Source organism: Pituophis catenifer, unplaced genomic scaffold, assembly GCF_029215685.1.
Source record: "Pituophis catenifer annectens isolate HBS135680 unplaced genomic scaffold, rPitCat1.0.hap2 SCAF_6, whole genome shotgun sequence".
Classification (NCBI taxonomy): domain Eukaryota; kingdom Metazoa; phylum Chordata; class Lepidosauria; order Squamata; family Colubridae; genus Pituophis; species Pituophis catenifer.
In genome coordinates this window covers 314,532-337,708 of record NW_027256886.1, presented here as the reverse complement: position 1 = coordinate 337,708, position 23,177 = coordinate 314,532, and the positions used below count along the sequence as shown (strand labels likewise).

The following is a 23,177-nucleotide window of genomic DNA, read 5'->3' as shown; positions in this document are numbered from 1 at the left end:
TGAAAATAGGTAAAACCCAACCCCCTCACATCTCCCCCCCCCACCCAGAGGTTGATGGTGCAGAGACCAGCTGGCAAAGACTCTGGGAGGAGCCTGAGGCTGGCAGAGGGACCCCCACCCCAGAAGGGCCACCGTCCCTTGACAGAGAAGCCTGTCCTGCAACACAGTTGGCAGCAACAAGCCAAGGACTGGCCCTCTGCCCCAAGACCAACCCCAGCTCTGAACTGTTCGCCTGTTGCTTTGGAAAGCTCCCTCACCCCCCAGTCACTTGCACCTCAGGAGAAGCTTAAGCAGGATCCCCAAAGATGCCCCTTTGGAGCCCTCACCCTTCCTGCTGGCTAAACTGCCCAGCCCATCTTACCGTGGTTGGCTCTGCTGATGGAGACCCGGATGATGCTGTGAGCTGCCACCATGTCGTGCAGCATCGTGTATTGCTGAAGGGAGGAGAGGAAAACGTTGCTAGCTAGATGCCCCAATCCTGACAGAGCAATCCCAGCCACCCCACAAGCCAAAGGGGAAGGGGGAGCAGCTCCTATTAGGCGGACTACTCTGGGTGGCAGCCCCCTCTCTTGGAGCCACACGGTCCCACAGATGCAGACAAGGCCCGTGTAGCTGGAAGACCTTTTCTGGGGTGTCCTGTACTCTTTCTGAACTGGCCCCCAGCTTTCTCAGGGTCCAGCCTGCCTGACCCTTGTGCCTCTTTGTGGAACCCCCAGCAGAGCTGGGAGGCTTCCCAGGAGGGGTTCTCTTCGGCCCAAGCAGAGCACCTCCACATCCTCTGGGCCAGCCAGCCGAGGCCTCCGGGTATGGCCAAAGCAGCAGACGGACCTAACCTCTTCGTTCCCAAAACCCAAATTCAGGGGTGAACTAAGGAGCACCTGGGTACTGAGTATGCAGAGGAAACCATAATCCTGGGCTTCCTTTCAAAGGATGCCACACATACACACCCCTGGTTCGGAGCTTAAAAAGCTCCCTTGGGTTTCGCTTGAGAAGCCGCGCCTGGCACCCCCAGCAGGATGTGGCACCAATTCCAAAACCCCAGGCAAAGTCTTGAAGCACCAGACAAATTGGAGGGGGGGGAGGCATTAGAAGACACATTCTGAAATAATGTGAAGAATTGGCTGATTGCCCAGGACTTCGGCAAGACTTTTCGCTTTATCGTGCTCGCTATCTTTTATCTTAATCACTTATTCATCTTATTGCAATTTGATTGATTGTTGTGAGCTAAGGATAATCCTCAGTGGAACAAGCCCTTCAGACCCCATCCTTGTCAGCTACTTCTGGGGGTTCCTGAAGGCCACCCAGGGGTCCATTACGATCCTTCTATCTGATTCTCCGCAGATGTTGCTAATGGGGGTGACCCAAACAGGTCCCAGCAGCAGTCCCCTGCGACCGGCACTTTCTGTTTTCATAGCTGAAGTGGTGCTTAAACGTATGTGAACCGTTTTGAATTTTCATTATTTCTGCATAAATATGACCTAAATGTGCTCTCTTCTCCCCATGTCTTAAAACCAGATAAAGCGAATCCAATTAGTCAAAATTATTAGACCTGTTAATCTATTCATTGAAGAAAGCAATCCAAAACTATACATATTTATTTCTGACTCATTTATGCAGAAATGTTGAACATTCAAAACGGTTCATAAGCTTTTCAGCATCACAATTACCTCCTCTGAAATGCCTCTGAGCGTTAGGAGGTTTGGTCAGCCCAAAGTAGGCGGCCAAATGATGGCAGGATCTGGGACATCTTTCAGGCAAACTGATGCCAAGGAAAGACATCCTCCAGGACCAGACACATCCATGGCTTAGGGCAGGACAACACAATGCGCTGGGAACACGAAGGCTGCGTTTGTACACTAACATAAGTAACACAGTAGCCGATCGGAGTGTTTGCTCCAGACCCAGGATCCTAAACTAACCGAACTGCCTGGATTCCTGCAACTCACTCGATCAGTTAAAAATAACCGAAGCTTGGCCTGTTGCGCCAACCCCAGCCAGCTGATCATGTACAGCAGCAGTAAAAGAATCCAAGCCCCGGCAGGGCTTATTGTCCTGTCCCCCCCCCCCCCCGCACCTTCCGGATGTTGTAGAGAGAGCTGGCGACGGAGATCAGAGACATGATCACAATGGCAATTGCATAGTAGTAATATTCATCTGTGCACCAGAGGATCACGCTGAACAGCTGGAAAATGTAGAAAGGATTGAGGACCTGTGGGGGGGGAAGAGAGAGAAAAATAGAAACTAGCGTTGGAGAGAAGGAAGCCCTCTCCTTCACCTGGTTGTCCGAATGCTGAATTCCCTACTCAGGGTTAACGTTCAGAGTCCTCAGACCCAGCATGGAATTCAAACACATACATAAGGCAATCTACAAAGTATTTTCTAATGTTTGGTCCAACATTTCACAAACGGTTGTGGGGATTTAAATACATGCAGCTGTCTGTTGGACAGGAGAATCTGGTTTATCACATCCTGAATTAGGCCTTTTGCATATCTTACAGCATCAAATTTTGGATGACTCCCCTTATTGGAAACTGTTCTTGGGAGCCTTCTCAAAGGTTTGCATAATGCATCTTAGTTGGTAGTCTTCTTGAGAGCAAGACGAAAGACAGCTACTCCAGGGACAAAAGGGCCTGGGAACTCTGTCCCTGAGCGACCCGGTTGTCCGGGGCGCTGATGTCGCATGGCCGTGCTGGCTCACGCATGGCATTTGCAGCAGTTCCAGTTGCCGCCACGAGGCGAACCTTGCATGACCGCAGCGTCCGGCAACCGGGTGGTCACCACCTGGGATCTCCCACCGCTTCCCCATTGGATTCACTTGCCAGAAGCCAACCATAGTGGAGGTCGCAGAGGGTGATCCCTGTGGCCCTGGGGTCGCTGCGAGAGCCTCAATCCTGAGGAGGGACCGCAGGGGTCCCTCGTCCAAGCACTATTTCTAGGAACCATGAATTCTGAGGGTGGGGAGAGCTGTCATTTGGGTGGAAGGCAGGACCCCTATTTGGGGGCTCTTGAGGGAGGAAAATAATGTTTCACTTAAATGCTGTTGGTCCCAAATGTTTAAGGCTCAATTTGAGACAAGATTTAATATTAGATTCTTTTGAGCTACATTCTTATTGTGTGAAAACTGGCACCTGGACAAAGAAATTGGATCCTCTGTGTCCTACTTAAATATTCTCCAGCACGAGAAAGATAAATACAGGGCCTCAGCTATTCAATACCTTGCAGAGTTGATGATATTAGCAATTTAGGACTGAATCAGGTATTGAAATAGATTAGCTATAGAATGATTGTAAGGAAAGACAGACAACCTTCACTGAAATGCCTTTGTGCATATATATTCTACTTTTGATTTTTAATTTAATTTAATTTCCTTTCTCTTTATCGTTATTTTTCCTTCTCTTTGTTTTTTTTAAAAATTCATTCAATAAAAGCAAAAACAAATTGGGCACTGCAGCAGTGTTTCATGCTGGCCGGGGAATTCTAATAATAAATAATAATAATAATAATTTTATTTCTATACCGCCCTTCTCCCGAAGGACTCAGGGCGGTGTACAGCCTATTTAAAAACACAAACAAAACAATGATATAAAATTTAAAATAATTAAATAAATGGCTCAAATTTAAAACCCCAATAAATTTAAATACCCCAATTTAAAACTATTGTATTGATAGTCCGGCCTGGCGGAACAACAGGGTCTTCAATGCGCCGCGAAACACCCGGAGGTCAGATATCTTACGAATTTCCGGGGGCAGTTCATTCCACAGGGCTGGGGCTCCCACAGAGAAGGCCCTCCCCCTGGGCGTCGCCAGCCGACATAACTTGGCTGACGGCACCCTGAGGAGACCCTCTCTGTGGGAACGAACTGGTCGGTGGGAGGCTATTGGTGGCAGAAGACGGTCTCGGAGGTACCCGGGTCCTATGCCATGGAGCGCTTTAAAGGTGGTAACCAACACCTTGAATCGCACCCGGAAGACCACCGGGAGCCAGTGCAGCTCGCGCAGGAGGGGTGTCACATGGGCATAACGGGTTGCGCCCATAACCACCCGCGCGGCCGCATTCTGGACCAGTTGGAGCCTCCGAGTGCTCTTCAAGGGGAGCCCCATGTAGAGAGCATTACAATAGTCCAACCGGGAAGTAACAAGGGCATGAGTGACCGTGCGCAGGGCGTCCCGATCCAGAAAGGGCTGCAACTGGCGAATCAGGCGAACCTGATAAAAGGCCCCCCTGGCCACGGCCGTCATATGCTCTTCTAAAGACAGCCGCGCATCCAGGAGGACACCCAGATTGCGAGCCCTCTCCGTGGGGGGCAAAGATTCACCCCCAATAGTCAGCGATGGCACCTGCTGACTATATCGGGGCGCCGGAAGCCACAGCCACTCGGTCTTGGAGGGGTTGAGTCTGAGCCTGTTCCTCCCCATCCAGGCCCGCACGGCCTCCAGGCAGCGGGACATCACATCAAGGGCATCGTTGGGGTGGTCTGGGGTGGAGATGTACAGCTGAGTATCGTCAGCGTACAGATGACACTTCACTCCAAAACCACGGATGATCTCACCCAGCGGCTTCACATAAATGTTGAACAGGAGGGGCGAGAGGACCGACCCTTGCGGCACTCCCCATGCGAGACGCCTCGAGGTCGACCTCTGCCCCCCTGCCAACACGAACTGCGAGCGGTCGGAGAGGAAGGAGGAGAACCACCGCAAAACGGTGCCCCCTATTCCTAACCCCCTCAACCGCTGCAGCATGATACCATGGTCGATGGTATCAAAAGCCGCTGAGAGATCTAATAGGACTAGGACAGAGGAACAACCCCTGTCCCGAGCCCTCCAGAGATCATCCACCAACGCGACCAATGCCGTTTCTGTGCTGTACCCCTGCCTGAAGCCCGACTGGTACGGGTCTAGATAGATAGCTTCATCCAGGTGCCGGGGAAGTTGTCGTGCCACCACGCTCTCAACAACCTTCGCCACAAAACGAAGGTTGGAGACTGGACGATAGTTGGCTAATTCAGCCGGGTCCAGGGAAGGCTTCTTGAGGAGGGGCCTCACTACCGCCTCTTTCAAGGCAGCAGGAAAGGCACCCTCACCCAAAGAAGCACCTATAATCCCCTGGAGCCAGCCTCGTGTAACCTCCCGGGAGGCCAGTACCAACCAGGAGGGACACGGGTCCAATAAACACGTGGCGGCACTAATCTTACCCAGAACCCTGTCCACATCCTCGGGAGTCACAGGATCAAACTCCTCCCAGATAACATTCTCAAGGCTTGCCCCGGTCTCCTCCCGTGGACTCATCCAATCGGAGTCCAAGCCATCCCGAATCCGAGCGACTTTATCGTGCAGGAATTGCACAAAATCCTCAGCACGACCCTGCAAGGGATCTTCCCGCACTCCCCCCCGAAGAAGGGAGTGGGTCACCCTAAACAGGGCGGCTGGGCGGTTCTCTGCAGATGCGATAAGAGCGGAAAAATGGTTAGATTTTGCCGCTTTTATCGCCACTAGGTAGGTCTTGATATAGGACCTCACCTGTGTCCGGTCGGAATCGGATTGACTAGTCCTCCAAATGCTCTCTAGGCGTCTTTTCCGACGCTTCATCTCTCTCAGCTCCTCAGAGAACCAAGGAGCTAATTGAGATCGGCATCGGGTCAGAGGCCGCAAAGGCACGACGCGATCCAAAGCTCCGGCGGCCGCCCTTTCCCAGGCGGCCACCAGCTCTTCAGTCGAGTCATGTGTTAGAGTCTCAGGAAACGGCCCAAGCTCCGTCAGGAACCTTTCGGGATCCATCAGGCGCCTGGGACGGAACCATCTGGTCGGTTCCGTCTCCCTGCGGTGGGGGCAAGCGGTAGGAAAGTCTAGTTGAAGGAGTGAATGATCTGTCCATGACAAGGGTTTAATATCTAGGTCCCCTCTCCCAATTCTGGGAGCTGAAGTCCGCAGGTCTTAAAGTTGCCACGGTTAGACACCCCTGCACTACACCAACCTGCAAAGACCTCACTCAGGGTGATTATGGCCCTGTCCTCCCCCCACACCCCTCCAAGCATTCTGTCCTTGCCTGGCCTCTTCCCATTCCAGGATCCTGGAAGCAGAGCAACCAGACTCTGCTTAACGAGCAGGAACATTTTTAGATGACGTAGCACATTAAAAACAGGCTGGCCCGGACTTCCGGTGGCTCCGCAGACGTCGAGGACGGTCTCCATAGACCGCCAGCCACCCGATCTGTAAAAACCGCCCTGACAGCGCTAAACAGCTGTCCGGCGGTTTGAAAAAACTCTCCTTCGGGCAAAGAAGGAGAGGAGAGCCGGAGGGGGTGGGTAGAGCTCCCCGATAGTCACTGGATTAACTCCAGGGACTCGGAGGGTGAGAGCTCCCCAGTTCACCCCTCCCATCGCTCCGGATCGCTGGTGCCTCTGTCTTCAGAGCAAGACGTCTGCGTCCAATTCTGCCGGCAAACAGTGAGTTTTAATGATTTTCAACAAGGCAGACAGAGCGGAAGCAAGAGTGCAAGCTTTTTAAGAGAAACAGAACTTAACTCTGTGAATACATTGTTGCAAACGGAGCTCTCTGGAGCTGGAGGCTGGGAGGAAGCCTTTGTTATGGGCGGAAGGGAAAGTGAAAGTTAAAAGGAAACTGTTTGTTAATAGCCCTCTGCCTGAAGAGAAAACTACTGGGCTTTGAGTATAGTTTGAAGAGAGGATTGTTTATTTTGGAAAAACTTTGGAATATACTTTCTAAGACTGTTTACAAGATTTTCTGGCTGTAAAAGGAAAACTTTTTTTTTAAATAAAATGGCTGCTAAACAACTAAAGCCACCAACTTCTAAAGGGGGAGGAGGTTCCCCTGTAGTGACTCAAAAACAACAACTTCCGGCTGATACACAGTCACAAGACCTTAAAGAATTTATAATGGGTGCCCTGAATAATCAGACAGAAATGATGAAAGGATTTTCAGAGGAGTTAAAGAAACTTACAAGTGTGGTGGAGGAAAAACATGATGAAATAAGAGATGATATTGTCTTTGCAGTTTCAGGACTGGCTACTCACATGTTAAAGATTGAGGAGAGAGTGCGGGAAATTGATGATGCTAATTTGGAGATTGCAACTAAACTGGGAGAGGTTATGATACAGACAGAGAAAGTGGATGACGAGATGGTTATGTTACAGTACAGGTCAATGGAATTTGCCCTGAGGCTGAGAGGTTTGAAAGAAAAGAGTGGTGAAAATTTAAAAGATGTTTGTTCCAATGCTTTAGCAGAGCTGATTCCAGAAAGGCCAGCAGATGTGGCAATTCAAATGGACAAAATTTACAGGGTCAACTCCTGGCTGGCAAAACAAAAGCAGCTACCAAGAGATGTGGTGATCTATTTTACAACAAGGAGAGTTAGAAATGATATTTTGCAAGCGTCTTATAGAAATAAGATTAAAGTGGAAGGACAAGAGCTGGTGGTCCTGAAAGAGCTTCCTCCTAAAATGTTAAGAGATAGAAAGCAGTTTGGCTTTTTGGTGAACGAACTAAGAAACCAGCAAATTCAGTACAGATGGGATGTCCCATTTGGGATAATAGTGCCATACGCTGGGCAAAGACATCGCTTAAACACAGTTGGAAAAGCAAAAGATTTTTATGCCAATGTTTTAAAGGCTGGAAGGCCACCCTCACCAGGGGGTGCTAGAAAGCAATTGGAAATTACTCAACAAGAGAAAGATGGAGGGCAACCACAAACCTATGCTCAAGTATTAGCTGGAGGAGCTATTCTGGAAGAAGATCCATTACTGACTGGGGGTTCACCACCAACTTTGGAGTCATTAACGATGATTCAGCTGCCAAAAGATCAACGACTGACAAGGGCTACCTATAAACAACATATGGCGCAACAGCCTCAAGATCCAACTCAACAAGCCCAAAAAACGCAAGCTGTGGGAGGAGCTAGGCCAAAGTCTAAAATGGCGGAGGAGGTTCAGCTGATGCTCTCGAAGCTTGGAACGCCCAGAGATGGCAAATAAATTTCTATCTTGGAATGTTAACGGTTTAAATTCTCCACAAAAAAGAAAGAAAATATTTCATTATTTGAAGCAATTTCAGAACGATGTTATTTGTTTGCAAGAAACGCATATTAAATCTTCAGATCAAAAGTACCTGATAAATTCGAAATTAGGTACACATTTTGTGGCATCAGCACCAGAAAAGAAAAACGGCCTAGTAATATATGTTAAAAGAGGCTTAGTGGCCAATTTAATTGAGGCTGATACTCAAGGTAGATATATCGCAATTGAATTAATAACACAGAGTGGGAAGCTGCTTGTAATTGGAGTATATGCACCTAATCAACAACAAGATAAATTTTACAAACTTTTACATACTAAAATACTACAATGGGACTATAGATCCTTATTTTTAATGGGTGATTGGAATGGGGTATTAGATACCCAGAAAGATAAAAAAAGTCTTTCCAAGATCTCCATGCGTGCTAAGTTGCCTAAATCTTTTTTTGATATTTTGGAGGATATGGAGCTTAGAGACGTTTGGAGAGAAAGGAACGTATTGGAGAGTGATTTTACTTTTTTCTCAGACAGGCACCAATCTTTTTCGAGGATTGACTTTATATTAATTACAAACAATCTTTTTTCTAGGGTGAAGAGTACGAAGATATGTCCAAGAACTTTAACTGATCATAGCCCAGTTTGGGTGGAATTAGAGCAGGAGAGAGGGGAAAGGAGGTCTTGGAGGCTAAATGAGAATTTATTTAGATATGAAGACAATCTGTGTGAGCTTAAAAAACAAATGAAAGAATTTTTTATTAATAATATGAATAAAGGAACATCGATGGAGATGGTATGGGATGCGTGTAAGGCTTATATGAGAGGAACATTAATCTTTTTGAATAATAAACATAGATTAAAACAACAAAATAGACGGAAAGAGATAGAGGAGGAAATTAAAAAGAAAGAACAATTACTTATAATTAATCCAGGAGATAAAAAGGCAAAAGATATGATTAATATTTTAAGACAGCAATTTAATATGTTAATGGCGGGGCAAGTAGCAACTAGCATACAATATGCCAGACATAACACATTTTGCAATGCTAATAAACCTGGGAGATGGTTGGCTTACACGATGAGGAAAAAACAGAAATCACGTATTATAGATAAAATAGAATTTAGAGGTAAAGAGATTTATCAACAGAATTTAATAAAAAAGGCTTTTTTGGAGTTTTACACAAAACTATATGCCAAAGATGCAATTCGAGATGTTGATATTGATAGATATCTAAAGATGGAGATTCCTGAATTAACGTTGGAACAGAGAGATAGATTGAATCAGCCAATAACTTCTGAGGAAATTGTTGGAGCAATTAAACAATTAAAAATAGGTAAGGCTCCGGGAACAGATGGACTAACAGCTGTTTATTATAAACACTTACAATCCGAAATGTTAGAACCACTAAAAAATTTATTTAATAAGATACAATTAGGAGGAGGAGTACCACCCTCTTGGAAAACAGCCTTTGTTTCATTAATTCCAAAGGAGGATCGAAATTCCATTAAACCGGAGAATTTTAGGCCAATTTCACTTCTGAATACTGATTATAAGATTTTTGCTAAAATATTAGCCAATAGACTAATGCCAGTTATGCAACAAATAATTCACAGTGATCAATCAGGGTTTATAAAAGGTAGACAAATGAGATACAATGTTAGACAAATTGTAAACTTATTGGAATATTTGGAAAAAAATAACCAAGTCCCTGCAGCGTTTATATTCTTGGATGCAGAGAAGGCATTTGATCGTTTGAACTGGCAATTTTTGTTTAAGATAATAGAGAAAATGCGCTTTGGGGAATATTTTACACAATCAATTAGAGCGATATACCAGCAGCAATCAGCACAAATCATAGTTAATGGAGGTTTAACAGAGGCTTTTAAAATTGAGAAAGGAACAAGACAGGGGTGTCCTCTGTCCCCATTATTATTTATTCTGACTTTGGAGGTATTACTGAATAAGATACGTGATTCACAAAAACTGAAGGGTATTGTAATTAGACAACAAGATTATAGATTAAGAGCCTTTGCAGATGATTTGGTTATTACCTTATCTCAACCTACAGAGTCGGCTCCATACATATTGGATATAATTAATCAATATGGGAAGGTATCAGGATTTAAAGTTAATTCACATAAGACAAAGATGATAGTTAAAAATATGACTACATTTGAAAGAGACAAATTAGCAAGATTAACAGATTTTGAAATAGTTAAAAAGGTTAAATATCTAGGGGTATACATAGCAGCTTCAAATACAAAATTATACAAAAATAATTATGAGGTACTTTGGCAGAAGGTACAGAAGGATATGGAAAATTGGAAAAAATTACAGTTGTCTTTATTGGGAAGAATTGCTGCAATTAAAATGAATGTTTTACCTAGATTTTTATTTCTGTTCCAAATGATACCTGTGCTTAAGAAAGATGAAAATCTGAGAGAATGGCAGAAAGGTGTTAATACTTTTATTTGGGCAGGGAAAAAACCCAGAATAAAAATGAAAATTATACAAGATACACGTGAAAGAGGGGGTCTTAAAATGCCTAATTTAAGATTATATTATGAAGCAGCGGTTTTATCACAAATCAGTGATTGGTTTAATTTAACTGAGAGGAGAATTTTGAATTTAGAAGGTTATGATTTGTTATATGGATGGCATGCCTATTTGTTATATGACAAAAAAGTGGATAAAGTATTTAAGGTTCATATATTAAGAAATGCTTTGTTAAGGGTTTGGAAAAAATATCAATATAAGTTAAATTATAAGATACCTTTATGGGCAAATCCTAGACATGCAATAGAAAATATAAGTATAGAACAAAAACAGGAGGTGATTACTTATAAAGAGCTTCTTATTATGGAAAGGGGGGCAATGTATTTGAAATCTTTAGATACACTGAGAGAAGAAGGTATAATTTATACATGGTTTCAGTATGGTCAACTTCAAGCTAGATGGAAGGAAGATCAAAAAACTGGCTTTGTGCAAAATGAAGAGAATTTGGTAAAACAAATTAGAGATCAAAAACAAATGCATATTAAAAGGTTGTATAATGCTTTATTGGAAATAGATTCTGAGACAGAATTGGTTAAAGACTGTATGATTAAATGGGCACAAAATTTTCAAGAGCCAGTAATGATGGAAACTTGGGAAAAGATTTGGATTAGAAATGTGAAGTTTACACAAGCACAAAATTTAAGAGAAAATTTTTATAAAATGTTTTATAGATGGCATTTAGATCCTAAAAAATTATCATGTATGTATTCTAATGTGCAAGCTAAATGTTGGAGATGTGACTGTGATGATGCAACTTATTATCATATATGGTGGACTTGTAGAAAAATCAAAGCATTTTGGATAAAGATTTGGTGGGTGATCCAGAATATTCTCAAAAAGAGACTGAAATTTACTCCACAGTTGTTCTTATTGGGTATAACTACGGACTGTACAGTTGCAGAGACTAAATTGATTTTGAACTTGATAACAGCAGCAAGATTGTTGGTAGCACAATACTGGAAGAAGGACTTTTTGCCTACTATTGGTGAATGGATACTGAAAGTAACTAATTTAGCTGAAATGGCTAAAATTTCAGCATATCTGAAGGATCACACACAAGAAAGGTACATACAGGACTGGAGAAGATGGATTGATTATATACAAAATAAGTATCAGACCAAAAAATATCAAATAGCTTATGAATGATTTTTTTTATTTGTATAAGCGTTATATAAGTGACATTAGAAGTATTATGTTTAAGAAATGGGATTTTATATATGGGGGGTTAAGAATTTTTTTTTTAGGGATGTTAGTTTAATGATTGGTTATGCAATTTAGATTATTGTTAGAGATCAATAGAAATACCTTGTGTTCTGCTCTGGGAAGTCGGGGAGGGGGAGGGGGGGTTGTGGGGGGTGATGGGGGGTTGTGGGGAAAATATGTTTGTTTTTTTTAAAAACTTTTTCAATAAAAAAAAAGAAAATTAAAAAAAAAAATTTAAACAAAAACAGGCTGGCCCACGAAGAGATGCCCCAACACAGATTTTGGAGTGTTCTTGTGCATAACCCAACCCTGTCTGCTTTTTGAGACAGTCAACTGATTCTCCCAGAAACCCACGTAGGCAGCAGCCTGAGACAGGGGAGCTGAGAGATTGCTAGTCTCCCGCTGCCCCTAGTAATTCTTTCTCAAGACTCAGACGGCCAACAATAGCTGTTCCCCACTCCATTTCCACAGCAAAAGGCTCACCTCTTTAATCAGCAGCTTAAAAATGGAAGGCACTTTAACTGCAATTTCATTCAGTCCGTATAAAATCTTCCTGCATCCAAAAGAGATAAAAAAACAAAAAGTACACAAATTTAGCTGACAGCTGCTACCCAAAACAGCCACCCAGCACTTAGAGAGCCAGCCAGGAGGAGGAAGAGCTGGCAGATAGGAAGGAGAGAGAGGGGGACCGGGAGGCCGAGGGTCCTGCAGGGGTTCTTGGGCACCTCTGGGCCCTCTCCGGATGGCCACAAGGATGTGGAAGTCGAGTGGGGAGAGGGAGGCAATATTGGTGGCCGAGGCAGAGAAGAAGCAGCTGGTGCTGAGGGGGAAGCTGGCGGGGAGCCCTCCCCCATGTTCCTTGCAGCGGCTCACCTGTAGTCCTGCATCTCCTTTGTCAGCCCCATGCTGTGTTCCCGGTGGATGGAAGCACAGGTGGTGGAGTCATCCAAACCCCTGCGGGAAAGGGAGAGGAGGGTTGTGTGAAAGGGCGGCCCAGGCAGGAGAAGCCCTCGTGCTGCCAGGGTCAGCGTCTGTCTCTTACTTTATGGAAGTGAAGTTCTGGATCGCATCATCCCAGAAATACTTCACGCTGTGGTGGGTGAAATAGCGCAGCTGGAAGGGAAGAAACACAGGCTGTGTTGCCGCTTCAGGGGGAGACTCAGCAGGTGCTGCTCATATAGGCGGACGGAGCACTGGCGGCAGCGTTACGCCTCCACACCCTTCCACCTGCTGCCCCCTCGCCCCACTTCTCTGGGTCAGTTTACCCGCAGGAGAGGCAAGCAGAGCGGGGAGCTCCTTCGCTTTTGGCCCCATCAGGGAAGCCGCTTTTCCCACAGAAACCTTCCGGAAGCTTCCCTCGTGAAACAAGGCCTAACCAGGCTGCTCTGGCCATGCTGGGTACCTGGAGGAGCTGTGGAGCCTGGGAGAGGCCGTCCAAGGCGCTGCTGCCGTTCTCTTCCGAGGGTGGGACGCATAGAGGAGTGCTGGAGCCATTGGCCACCTTCTCTGAGGCCAGCTCTTTGGGGGCCTGTAAGGGGTGGGGGCCTAGGGAAAAGACTGTGCGGACCTTTGCGCAGAACCAGGTCTGGAATTCATCCTTTGCAGGAAGAAAAAAAAGGTAGAACACATTTTTTTTTAATTTGATTTATATGCCGCCCTTCTCCGGAGACTCAGGGCGGCTTACAATTTCTATTTCGGTTCCTGCAATCACAGGAGACCAAACGGGTCCAGCTGCCAACCCTCTGAGACCTGCTTGGGCCGCCTTGACAGATCCCTCCTCCTGCCCTCAGAGCCACCTGGCCATGCAAGGCGGACTCTCTGGGGCCAAGGCAGCAAAGGGGGAGCCACCCAGGACAGGCAGCAGGGGGGCCAGAGGCCAGCCCAGAGAGCCCTTCCCAGGGGCAGCCACTATGCTGCGGCCGCCAGCGGACACCCCTGGCCTGAGAAGGTCTGCCGATGGAGCAGACCCAAAGGCCCAATTCCTAAAGGCCTAAACCAAAGTGAATTCTAAAGGGCCTCTGCCAAAGTTCATCCTCTTGTCTTCTCCACTGCGGCTGAATTCTCTTAATGTTCCATCTGGGTATTTGCTAAGCGCCTGAGCTTTAAATTATCCTCCTGGCCAGGTTTTCTCTCCACAACCCTCCTGTCACTTGACGCACAAAATGGTTGCCACTTTCCAAAGCCAGCTGCTCCTTCTCCTTCTTGTTGAATCTCTCGGTTCTCTTGTTGCTCAAAGACTCTTCGGCTCTTTAACTGGGTGGACCTAGTGATTGTCTTAGCATGTTGAGTATTAAGCTGTTATTAACTCATGTGGCCCCACAAACTACATTTTGCTAACCCAGTTTTAGGTGCTAGCATATTGTCTAACCTAACCTCAATTTTCCTTTATGTTTTCTGCTTTTTATTATTGTACTGTCCTACACTGACAACATTTCAGCCAGGAAAACAACATCCTCAAAAGGTGGATCAAAAGATGAAAGGCGAGCAAGTCCCAACCACTTGCTGGCTTTTGAAGCAGAAAGGCCTGAGGGGCAATCCAGACGGCCTTAAGAACCATTCCTGAATCCAGAGGAGTAGATGGGGGCAATCCCGACCCAAAAAGCCATCCAAGACGCAGATACCCCCCCCCCCCCTAGCTTCCCAGGGCTTACGGTTGTTCTCAGCAGGACCACCTGGCAATATCTCAGCGAAGCCCTTTGGCAGGTGGCTTTCACTCGCCACTCTGGCATCCAGTAGAGGAGGAGGAGGAGGAGGCCGCCTGAGCACAGCACCCCTCCGGCCACAAAGACCAGCTTCCACCGGCAAAAGTTGTACCCGTAGATTTTCTGCACAGAAAGAGAGGAGGCTGAGCCTGGCAGTCCAGCAGCTCTTGGACCAGATGCCACCAGCCCAAAGAGCTTTTGTGGCCCTGGCACAGGAGTTATGGTCTTACTGCCCCCCCCATACCATTTTGGCATCAGTAGAACAGGGAGAAAGCAAGGCAGGAGCCCTAAGTGCCCCCACCCCAGGCATCCCATCCATAAATACCCCAAAAAGCGGCGCCTAGCTGAAAGGGACAGCTAGAGCATCAACGGGACAAAGCGGCCTACAATGAGTCACCTAGCGACGCCCTTTGGCTCTGTGGGGCATGGCCATAATCAAAGGTGGTACAAGGAGAGGGCTGTGATAGGACAAGCCTTAGCAGCCCTGGGCCACGCACAAGAGGGCCCGGCCCCTCACCCCAGCTGCAAGGTCACCTCCACTGCAGGGCGGGGTCAGGAAGGGCCCAGTGGGGGCAACAAGGAAGGTGGCAGGCGAGTGATGGATTGGGCACCTGCAGCAGCGGGGGGTGGGAGTAGGGGGAAGACTTGGACAACCCAAAGACTACCAGAGACCGAAGAGTCCCAAACTGGATTGGGGGGGGGGGGGAAGGGGAATGAAGTTCAGGGTTAATACTCTAGAATCTCTCCAGATAGATTTAGTGGCTTAGAAAGTTATAGCTTCAGTCTGTCAAGATTCTGTCTATTAGATACAAGCAAAAGAAGGATTGAACTCTACTGGGTTCCAGGATTTGGTTCTGGTAAGGAAATTCAGCGTATCCAGAAGTGGCAATGAAACAGTCTGCACCACAGATCTCTAGGAAGAAGGCCAAAGAAGGCAGGGAGCTTCCTGGGGCTCTGAAAGGCCCTGAGGCCACCCCAGACCTCCCACCCCCGGGTGCCCCCTCACTCTTTATGGGGTCAGCCTGCCATGCAAGACCCCTCCAGGGCCATTACAGCCCTTCCTACCAAGGCCACCGTTTTGGAAATGAGCTTGAGTGGCTGGGTTCTGCGATGCTCCTTTCCTGTGAGGATGGAGCTGCCCTAAAGGTGCGTTGCCCTCAATCAATATTCAGCCGGGCACCTGTCTCCATGGCAACTGGCCAAGGGGCTGAACGGAGTGTTCTGCAAATGGGGCTCACCCAGCCCCGGGGGCTTCCAGGCAGGATCCCCTCCATTAGGCCTACCCAAAAGTTGAGGCAACTTTGCCCCACCCTCCATGGTCTCTGAAGAGCTGCCCTGTGGGAGGAAGGGGGAACAGGCAGCCTCTGCCCCGGCTGGGCCGCTCTACATTTGCTCCCGGTAAGGATCTCCCAGGATTCCCTTTGAAAGCTGCCCTTTAGGCCTGCAAGCAAGCACTGCCTTTGTGTGTGTGTGTGGGGGGGGGGGGGAGCCCTTCTGGAGCTTCCCTGAAGGGCAATTTGCCAAGAGATAGTGGTGCAGCTTGTTGGAGGGAATAAAGTCTCCAGGGCCCCTGTGGGAGCTGTGACCTTTGCATCTTCTCAAGAAAGCCAAAGAAGGAAGGAAGGAAGGGAGGGAGGGAGGGAGGGAGGGAGGAAGGAAGGAAGGAAGGAAGGAAGGAAGGAAGGAAGGAAGGAAGGAAGGAAGGAAGGAGTTTCATGATTTTCCCAGAGGTCTAGGTGGTCTGCATGGGTATTTATCTCCCCCAAACAGCCTTGTGAGGCAGGCTGGGCTGAGAGAGAGACAGAGTGTTTAACCCAAGCTGCCCAGGGAACTTCAATGGGTGAGAGCATGTTGAAGGCAGGCAAGATCTTGGTCAACATGTGGGCTCAGCTTCTGTGGGAGGGCTCAGAATGGCTGCAGGAAGCCTTTAATCTCTGGTCAACTATTTCCTGCAGCTGCGGGTGTGTGTGTGTGTGTCATGCCATGCAGTTAATTGGGGTGGGGTGGGGGGAAAGAAAGAGATCAGGATTAAGGAATTACCAGCTCCTCTTCTTCACCTTCCTGGAGCATGTTTTCTTCATTGTCCATGATGCTGAATTCTTAGCTCAGTCCCAGGAAACCTAGGATTGGGATAGAAAAGGGAAGCAGCTTTAAAAACAGTGTTTCTCAGCCTTGGCCGCTTTAAGAGCTCTGGACTTCAACTGCCAGAATTCCCCAGCCAAGGGTGAGAAGCGCTGTTTTAAAGCACATTTACGAAGAGCGGTTCTGCCTTGGCCTCCCTCAAGCGAAGCACCCCAGGCCCACGCCAAGTGGGCCACCTGGAGAAAACCCCGCAACCCTCTCTCATGCCACCCGCAGTGCAGTTGAGAAGAAGCAAGCCTTCACCTGGGGGGGGAGGGGAAGAGGGGGGCACCATCTCTGTGTCAACAGCCCGGAAGAAATTCCTGACCTAGACTCAACTATGGAGCTCTTAAAAGTATACAAAGATTTTGCTCCTCATCACCCTTGCTACAAATGGCGGTGGCCCTCAACTTACAACCACTTGTTTAGTGACCGTCCAAAGTTACAACAGCACTGAAAAAAGTGACTTATGACCGGTTTTCACACTTGCGACCACCGCAGCCTCCCCACGGTGACGGGGTCAAAGTTTCGACACTTTACAGATTAACCCGAGTTGTAAGGGACCTTCTAGGTCATCTAGTCCAACCACCCGCCCAAGCAGGAGACCCTACACCATTTCTGACAAATGGCAGTCCAATCTCTTCTTGACAGACACTTGGCAACTGGCATGGCTACAGGACGGCCGCAGCGTCCTGGGACCACGCGGTCCCCTCGTGTGGCCTTCTCAGCAGGCTTCCAGCAAGCAAAGTCAATGGGGGAAGCCAGATTTACTTAAACCCCTCCCCCCCTTCACTCAACAGCTGCAGGGATTCGCTTGAATTGTGGCAGAAAGAGATCACAAAATGGGGCACAACTCACTTAGCAATGGAAATTCAGCTTCAGTGGAGGATTATCTGTGTATAAATCCTGTTCAAGAAATAAGGGCCTCTTGAAGTAAACAGAAAGCAAACCTGTCAACTGTGGAAGGCAGCTCCACCTGAAGAGCCACACCTGGCCACTCCTTCCCCCCCCCACCTCCTTGGCATTATCTCTGCCCCTTAAATCCCACCCCCTCCGGTTTCTGTTCCTCTGCTGAAGACATGACATGATGGTTGTCAAGGGTGTTTATCCCATTCTTTCGCCATCCTGGATTCCCCCTTACCAGGAAATAAGGTAATATTGCCAATGATACCGGGCACCTCCCTCAGAGGTTTGATTTGCTTTTGAAACAGATGAGCTCAAACCAACCCCCGGTTCTACCTGCGTGCAGGAGAAGCCCTGGGCTCTTCCCCCTCGGTAGGGAAATGGCAGAATTGCCCTTTATCAGGGCTCCCGAGGGGACCTTTGCTCTCTCCTCTCCCTGCCAAAGGGCTCCACCTCGTTTCCAAGCCTCTTGGAGGAAAAAGACCATTTTTCCAGAAGACAAATAGAGAATAACAAGAGTTGGAAGGGACACCTTCTTCTCCGAGTCCCTGCTCATGGCAAGAGACCCTTTATAGTCTGCCCAGTCTCTCGTTGAAAACCTCCGCTGGTGGAGCAAGCACAGCCTCTGGAGGAAAGGCATTCCACTGCTTCATTCTTCTGCCAGGAAATTTCTTGTTAGTTCTAGGTTGCGTCTCTCATTAGTGACCTTCCACCTGTTGCTTCTCGACCTGCCACCAGGGGCTTTGGCCCTCTTCCCTGGGACAGCCCCTCCAGCACTTGGAGCAGGATGGATTTGATTTAAATCACAATTTAAATCACTAGTAAAAAGGCTTGATTTAAATCAACTCGATTTAAATCATAATTTTTAAAGAACAACTGTCATTGCTGTCCCACAGCAGCTCCTCCTCTGACCCGATGCTGACTCACCGACAGTCCCAATATTGCAGAATATACAGCCTCCTCGTGCTACATAACTAAGCTCCATTTCATGCTGAATAAACTAAATTATTAATGTAACTTAAATAGAAATCTTTAGATAAGATTTTTTTACTCCAAAAGCTTTTTATTAAAATAAATTTGATAAAAGTCACAGATTTTTATCCACCCTGACTGGGAGACATGTCACCCCTAATCCTCCTCTTCAACAGGCTAAACGTACCTCGTCCCCTTAACCGTTCATCATACCATTTAGCCTCCAGCCCTCTAAATCATCTTTGCTGCTCTTCTCTGCACTCTTTCTAGAATCTCTTTCATATTGTGCTGACCAGAACTGGATGCAGTCTTCCAAGTTTTACCAAAGCAGCATAAAGCAGCACTCTCCCTTTCCCTGACCTTGATTCCATCCCTCTGTTAATGCAGCCTAGAACTGTGTTGGCTTTTTTGGCAGCTGCAGCACACGGCTGCATATTCAAGGGATTGTCCACTAGGACTCCACGATGCCTCTCACTGTTACTACCGTTGAGCCAGGTACCACCTATTCCTGTGATGGCTAACCTTTTTGCCGTCGCGTGCCAAAAGGGGGGGTCGTGTGTGTGTGTGCCCACATCCATAATTCAATGCACCCCGCCCTCCCACGCATGTGCACGTGACCCCCCCATACTTCTCCCTGCTTTTGGCACACGATGGCCCGGTGGGCCCGTTTTTCCCCCTCCCCAGGCTCCAGAGGCTTTCTAGGAGCCTGGGGAGGGCAAAAACAGCCTTCCCCATCCCCCCCGGAGGCCTTCCGGAGGCCAGAAACAGTCAGTTTCCCGACTTCCAGTGGGACTGGAAGACCTGAAAATCAATTGGCTGGTGCGCGCATGCGCGCTGGAGCTGAGCTAGGGCAACACTCACGTGCCCACCAATATGGCTCCACGTGCCACCTGTGGCACCCGTGCCATAGGTTCACCATCACGGACCTATTCTATACCTGTGGCATTTGGTTTCTCTTGCCTATTTTGGCCGGCATTCCTATTCTGTCTTTTATGGTACAGCTTTTGATAGGTCGGCCTGTTTTTTTCCCTTTTGTCTAAAGACAAATGCAAAGAATGAATTAAGCAGTTCTGCTTTCTCCCTGAAAGCTGTCACTTCCTTGCCATCTTCTCCCATTAGTGGGCCAATCATTTCCTTCACTTTTTTCTTGTTTTTTACATGGTGAAACTGTTTGTTATTTCTGACATTTGTTGCAAGTCTTAGTTCATACTGAGCCTTAGCTTTCCTGACTTTGTCTTTGCAGATTCTGGCTACTTGCTGGTATTTGGGCTAAGTTATGTGTCCTTCTTTTCATTTTTTATACTTGTCTTTTTTGTCTTTCAGATTATCTGAGAGTTCTTTATGCAACCACACTAGTTTCCTCCTGGATCTCTTATTTTTCTCTTTCAGTGGTATAGTATTGGACTGGGCTTTAATAATCACATTTTTCAGAGTTTCCCAACCTCCTTGAGATGAAGATTTTCATCCATGGACTATTTCCCAAGCTCTAAGTTTGTTGGAATCAGCCCTCTGAAAGTCCAAGACACTCATTTGGTTTTCCTCTATTGCTTGTGTCTGCATTATACTGAATTCCAGTGTGACATGGTCACTCACATCCAAAGTTCCCACTTCAACCCCATCTATCATTTCCATCTCTGTTAACAAGAATTAAGCCCAGTATAACTGGCCTTTTAGTCATCTTCTTTACCTTTTGGGAGACAAAGTTGTCAGCTAGGTTCGTCAGGAATCTGTTTGATCTCCCACTAAGTGCAAAGTTTGTCTCCCAGTTGATAGCAGTTAACGTCCCCATTATGATTGTGGTGTGTTTCCCACACACTTTAGCTAACTGGTTAGTAAAAAGTTCACCTATTTCCTCTGGTTGGGTGGCCTGTAGTATACACCTATGACAATGTCATTCCCCCCCCCCTTTGATGATGTTAAATCAAATGTATTCAAGAAGGTTTTCATCCATTTTTTTTGGGCAGAAGTGTAGTTTCTATAGAGGTGTAGTTATTTCTTACATATAGTGCTACTCTACCTCCTCCTTTATTAGGTCTGTTTCTTTTGAACAATTTAAATCCTTCTAGCTGTACATTCCAGTCTTGCGTTCCATCCCACCAAGTTTCATTAAAGGCAGCAATGTGCCAGGACTTCAAATTTCCCCAAAGACTGTTCCTCATACTTTGAGGATTAGTGTATAGGGCATCTGGGTGCCTTTTGACTGACCCCATGTTTGCTTCCTCCGTCTCCCGTTTTGTATGTAGAGTTCCCCTTCTTTCTTTCCCTCCCCCTCCAGTTTTTAGTTTAAAACCTTTCGATAAATCTAAATCAATCTAGGTTAAGGGGGGAAGGGTTGCCGGCGGAGTCCAGAAGGTTTGGACTTCACTCCAATTGCAGGGAACAGGGATGGAGGCAAAGAACCACAGGGCTGGGCTGGGCTACGAGCGATACCCAGAGGCTTTACAGGCCAAAGCAAACAGGAGGCCTTTTAAACGTTGAAAACTTTGCCCAGTGGGCTTTCCCACCCTGGTCTGCTCTGCTCTAACTGCACTATCTATTGTCCTTGCGAGGACACTCATTTCGCCCAGTACCATCTGTACCCAGCTGGCGATCAGCACAACCTCCAAGAGGTAGGAGGGCTACCACCACCCACTCTGCTGCTGGGCCTAGGCTGCCTTTGGAGGCCTCCTCTGAGAAACAAGCAGCCAGCCTCGGCCTCCCCATTTCTTCCAGAGCCAGTAGAGAATTGGGGCCTACGGCAGTTCCACAGTAAAGGTGGGACTGATGCTCCCTGAGAGAATAAGACCAAGTTATTCAAACTCTCAGGAGATCCCCGGAAGAGAGAGGCCAGGGTCTGTTCCCAAAGGGACAACCGGCCCCCAAGAAGGCCACGAGGCAACCGCTCTTTCCCCACAAGCGCAGCCCCAGATGTTGTCACTGGGTGGGAGAAAATGCCACCTCAAGCTGAGCAGCTCTTAAAACTCCTTGGAAAACTCAAGTTTTTTACTATACTAGTAAAGCCAACTTAAGACCTGACCCCGAGTAAGTTAGAAGTCTGCCATTTAGATTTGGACCCCAAAATAAAGCACCTTCCAGAATCCATACTACTGTCCGAGCAGATCTAAGAATGTCTCCTTGGAAAAAGAAGGAAAAAAAAAGATCCAACCTGTTCTGGGAGGAAAGGAGGAATAAGAGGATATAGATAGTGAAGATGCTGCAGTGGAGTTTAGGCTGGATGAAGGTGCCACCCTTAGCATCAACAGGAGAAAACAATAATGCTGAAGGAATCCAGAGGCCCTCTGCAAATAACACCAAGTCTGTCTGGATGAAGACAGCCACTAAAAACTCCTGGGCATCCTTAAGTTAAAGCAAGAATTAGAAGATCAGGGATATAAGATGGATTGGTTTTCTTACATGCAAATACGTTCTAGATAAGAAGACTTTAAACAAGGAGGTTTTTATAATGTTTTGACTAATTTAGATAAGATTTTAATGGGTTCTGAGGACCATGTAATTAAAAAAAGTATATGGATATTTATTAGAGATGAAATTGGAAGAACAAGAAGTTAAAGAACCAATGATAGCTTGGGGGAAAAACTTTGGGCATGGCATTGATTTAGAGAAATGGCAAAAATTGTGGTCACATAACTATAAGATGACAATGTCTACAGCATATAAAGAGAACTTGTATAAGATGTTTTACAGGTGGCATTTACCCCCGACGAGAATAGCCAGAATGTTTAAGAACAAATCTGAGAAGTGTTGGAAGTGTCATCAGACCCCAGGATCATATTACCATATGTGGTGGACTTGCGCAGACGCTAAGAGATACTGGACTAAGATATATATGTGGCTGGAGAAGATGATAAAGAGACATATTGACTTTAAACCGGAGATATTTTTACTAGGGATCTTACCAGAGTCATATAATAAAGAATTGCTATATTTAATTGTGAATGTCTTAACAGCGGCTAGAATTGTATTTGCTAAAAATTGGAAAGGAGAGAAAATACTTAACGATGAAGAAATTATTAAGAAAATGATAGAATGTGCTGAAATGAGTAAATTGACACTTGAAATACGAGAACAGGAAGATAAACAATACTATTTGATATAGGGTTTGTTTTATCAATGGATAGAAAATAAAACATGGAGATGAGATATGAAATATGAAATGCAATAAGATAAAATATTTTAAACTCTTCTTTTAGGAAAATAAGCTTGTATATTGATATTATGAAGATTGCAGGAGCACAAAAGGATGAAAACCGTTCTATACACTGTCTGTAATGATTAGGAATGATGACGTTTTTAGGTTTTGTTTGTTTTCTGTTTGAAAATAAAAAATGTTTTTCTCAAAAAAAAAAAACACCTGGGCATCCTTCAAACCGACAACGCCAAGCACACGGAAGTCAAGGTGGTGAGAAGTGAAGGCATCGGGAGAGTGAAAAATATTTTGAGGTCCAAACTCAGAGGAGGAAATAGCATCAAGGCAATCAACACCTGGGCAATTCCAGTCATCACAGTGAGCTGGATTCAAGCAGAACTAAAGGCCCTGGATAGGAAGATCAGAAAAATAATGACAATGAATCCACACAGCAACGTTGACAGGCTCTACCTCCCAAGGTAAACAGATGGGCGCAGAACGTTGCAAGTACATCAGGCAGTTGAAGAAGCAAAAAGGGCACGGGAAGACTATCTGAAGGACAGTGAGGA

At 46.5% G+C, this 23,177-nt stretch overlaps 1 protein-coding gene across 1 annotated transcript in view; it reads right to left on the bottom strand.

Annotated features, from left to right (window-relative positions):
- ATP13A3 (ATPase 13A3) overlaps positions 1–23,177 on the bottom strand; it is a 51,945-nt gene that overhangs the window by 19,372 nt on the left and 9,396 nt on the right. Inside the window, exons 2-9 of the mRNA XM_070946419.1 lie at positions 16,527–16,606; positions 14,436–14,609; positions 13,187–13,381; positions 12,827–12,897; positions 12,658–12,738; positions 12,268–12,337; positions 2,075–2,209; positions 362–434 (exon numbers count right to left, since the gene is read on the bottom strand). Of these exons, the coding sequence (XP_070802520.1) occupies positions 362–434; positions 2,075–2,209; positions 12,268–12,337; positions 12,658–12,738; positions 12,827–12,897; positions 13,187–13,381; positions 14,436–14,609; positions 16,527–16,574 (847 nt within the window). The 5' untranslated portion in view covers positions 16,575–16,606. The remainder of the gene's footprint in view (positions 1–361; positions 435–2,074; positions 2,210–12,267; positions 12,338–12,657; positions 12,739–12,826; positions 12,898–13,186; positions 13,382–14,435; positions 14,610–16,526; positions 16,607–23,177) is intronic.